This window comes from Panulirus ornatus, chromosome 10 (genome assembly GCF_036320965.1).
Source record: "Panulirus ornatus isolate Po-2019 chromosome 10, ASM3632096v1, whole genome shotgun sequence".
Lineage (NCBI taxonomy): Eukaryota > Metazoa > Arthropoda > Malacostraca > Decapoda > Palinuridae > Panulirus > Panulirus ornatus.
Genome location: NC_092233.1, coordinates 39931336 through 39934420, shown reverse-complemented (window position 1 = coordinate 39934420; position 3085 = coordinate 39931336). Strand labels below are relative to the sequence as shown.

Below are 3085 nucleotides of genomic sequence, written 5' to 3'. Positions count from 1 at the left end.
ATCATCCTGGTCTTCTGGTAAGAGTGTGGTGTCTGGTGTCTGCTGGTGTATCATCCTGGTCTTCTGGTAAGAGTGTGGTGTCTGGTGTCTGCTGGTGTATCATCCTGGTCTTCAGGTAAGACTGTGGTGTCTGGTGTCTGCTGGTGTGTCATCCTGGTCTTCTGGTAAGAGTGTGGTGTCTGGTGTCTGCTGGTGTCATCCAAATTACTTCACAAACAGCCACAATTCGACCCATTATCCTCACTTTTCTTATCTAGTGTTTCCATGAATTGTTTGGCATTATGTTAAGTGTTGTCAAGAGATTATACATATGCTCTAAACCAATCTTTATTCTTCTGTTTAGAAGTAATTCATCTTCTTTCAAAGCATTTCTGGTTCAATACATGATCTGTGTCGGGTCAGATATGATTCAGGAAAGTGAGTTGATAAAATCATTTTATACATGTTATAAACTCAGGCAATGCAGACTAACATTCCGTCTTTCGGCCAAGTATATGTATTTTGCCAGCTGGTGTAGACACTCTAGTTTGGGAATGCATTTCAGTTCAAAGGAAAAATACGCAAAATTATCATTGATCACTATGTAATTGTATTGTGGATTATGATAAATAAGTACTTAACTAAGACACATCATCTGCAATCGAAGGTCCATCATGTACTGTACTGATCGCTGAGGCGAGATGATGACACCTCACCTCAAGGACCAGGTCAAGTGGGTCAAGTTTATTCCTCCTCAGCCTTGCGTTTCTTCTCTTCCTCGGCGAATGCGATCTGGTCGAGGACGAACTGGGGGATGGGGTGGGGGAAGGCTGGGGCCACGGGCAGCAGGTCGGACTCAGGCTGGAAGCCGTTCTCGTCGGCCACGAACTTCAGTTCGGCCACGCCCCCGTGCGCCAATGGGTAGCTAAGAGAAAATTTGGGCAGGTCTGTATGAGCATCAGGCAAGTAACTTAAGTATTGCGTTATGCACATCATCATGTATACGACGTGACGACTGACGAGCGGTACTCACCTCCAGGAGCCGATGCTGTTGGCCCCACCGTCCTCGCCCTGAGAGCCAGAGATGTGCACCTTAATGCCGTTCTCGGCCGCGAAGTCGAAGCTGTGTGCACCGGTCTCGTCTGGGTGATGCTGTTCGCTGTGCACGATAGCGACGCGCGGGCCATCCAGGGGCGTCTCGTCTGCCAAGGCTGCGCCCACCAGCACAAGAACTACCACTGCCTGCAACACAACACAATTACTGAAACCTGTTACACAGAAGCTACCACTGCCTGCAACACAACACAACTACTGAAACCTGTTATACAGAAACTATCACTGCCTGCAACACAACACAACGACTGAAACCTGTTATACAGAAACTACCACTGCCTGCAACACAACTACTGAAACCTTTTATACAGGATCTAACATCACCAGCAACACAATGCAACTTCTGAAAACTGTTACATAGAGCTTACTGTTCACCTACACAACAACCCAGGAGCAGCAAACTGAAACACAAGAGTACATCACATTATACTGTACAAAGGTAATTACATTACAAGGGAAAGATATTTTTGGTGTCACTGTGTCACTACAAGAAGCACATTGTCAACACCATCATCAAAATAACAGCTGACTATCCGCAACTCGAGCCATATAGGCTTCACACACTCTCTGAAACTTTCACTTGATATTTCATTCTAAAGAATAAACTTGCCTCTCTTTCCTTTGAAAATGAACGTCGTCTGAAATAATTAGATATGAGGGAACTAACTTTGCCTGCACAAAAGATATTTCTAGATATAATAATCAACACTACTTGTATGGAAAACGATTTTTGATTTACAGAAATGAGTTTAGCTAAACAAGTCCATTGGCTTTTGATTGCTAGAGTCACAACATAAGTCAAGATGTTAAGTCTCTTGTCGGTAATGTGTGAGGTTGTCGGTCCTCAGAGTATAAAGACGTGATCATAATATCAACACATTCAGCATAACTCCCTCTTGAATTACGAAGGTTTTGAGGGAATATCACTGGTAATCTTAAAACGCTTTGAGCTGATTAAGTTTGCCCTGAGAAAGAGTCTGTATATATCCTGGGCAAGAGTCTGTCGAGATTCAGCTTTCATGTGGGTGATTGATGTCATGTGGTCGGCTGTGCGAGGAGTCCCTCCTCCACCTCCTGATGGCTACCATAATGTCAGTGGTCTCTACACTTGTCTCTCACGATGAATCAAGTTCATAACAATATTCAGCCGAAAGAGCTCACCAAGTGCATGCTTGTGTGCGACGGCTCTCAGAGACTGTCGCTATAGGTCCCAGACAGCTGCTCTTATATCCGAAACCCTCACCCAGGGAGACGTGACGAGGAGGGGAGGTGAAGTAGGAGGATTCATAAGGTATAAAGGGACTGGTGAACAGGGACGTTTGGGTCATTGCCACTTTCAGCGTTCCATTTCGAAATCGGTCAGGTGTCTTGGTGTCGAGGTGAAGGATGCTGAAGGCCGAGCTGCTGCCGCGTTCCAGGTCAAGAAACAGGTAGGGATGGCTGTCCTCGTCCACGAGTTGGCGATGCGGGTAAAAGTAGGTCCTGTGGCTTGGGTGTCCAGTGTCAGGTGATGCAGTAAAACTACTCTTCTTATCTTAATGTACACAGCCTGGAGAAGCCCGCAGCTGTTTCTCACTTTTAGGATTCTCGATTATTGTCCAACTTGTTAAATATACTGTGACTTCATGTACGAGTTACATACTTTTAAAAGATACAGAACTCTTCACTGAAAGACAAAATCAATATCTTTAGTTATATGTCCGTTCTCTGTGTACCACAGACGTTCAGACCTGTCTAGATTTTCCACTGTAAGCCTGGGTACGGCGCCTGCATGACGACCCACTGTATCTTGATTCATAAGACACCCGAGTACGTCTCCCTCACTAAAATTAAAGTGTAAAGAATTAGTATTCATGAAATACCTATATGATGTAGAGGCTGACGAGGGCCGTAGTTTTGTAGCTGTAATAAAGGACCTAAAGATGTGCCTAAGCTATATGTCTGTAGCGACAGAGCTAGGGTGTACATACAGCTATATCTGTGCTGGAGACCT

General features: G+C 44.9%; 1 protein-coding gene across 1 annotated transcript; it reads right to left on the bottom strand.

Annotated features, from left to right (window-relative positions):
• Nucleotides 1-377: 377 nt before the first annotated feature.
• Nucleotides 378-2367, bottom strand: LOC139750672 (cuticle protein AMP4-like). Its single transcript, XM_071665347.1, has 3 exons — nt 2254-2367; nt 1013-1221; nt 378-904 (listed from the first exon to the last, which is right to left on the bottom strand). The coding sequence occupies exons 1-3, from the start codon at nt 2260-2262 to the stop codon at nt 724-726; spliced, it is 399 nt and encodes a 132-aa protein (XP_071521448.1). The 5' UTR covers nt 2263-2367; the 3' UTR covers nt 378-723.
• Nucleotides 2368-3085: the final 718 nt, after the last annotated feature.

Excerpts from the sequence above, each read along its gene's own strand:
- LOC139750672 (XM_071665347.1), bottom strand. Across the intron at positions 905-1,012 it reads AACAGCATCGGCTCCTGGAG|CTACCCATTGGCGCACGGGG; the intron begins GTGAGTACCGCT and ends ATTTTCTCTTAG.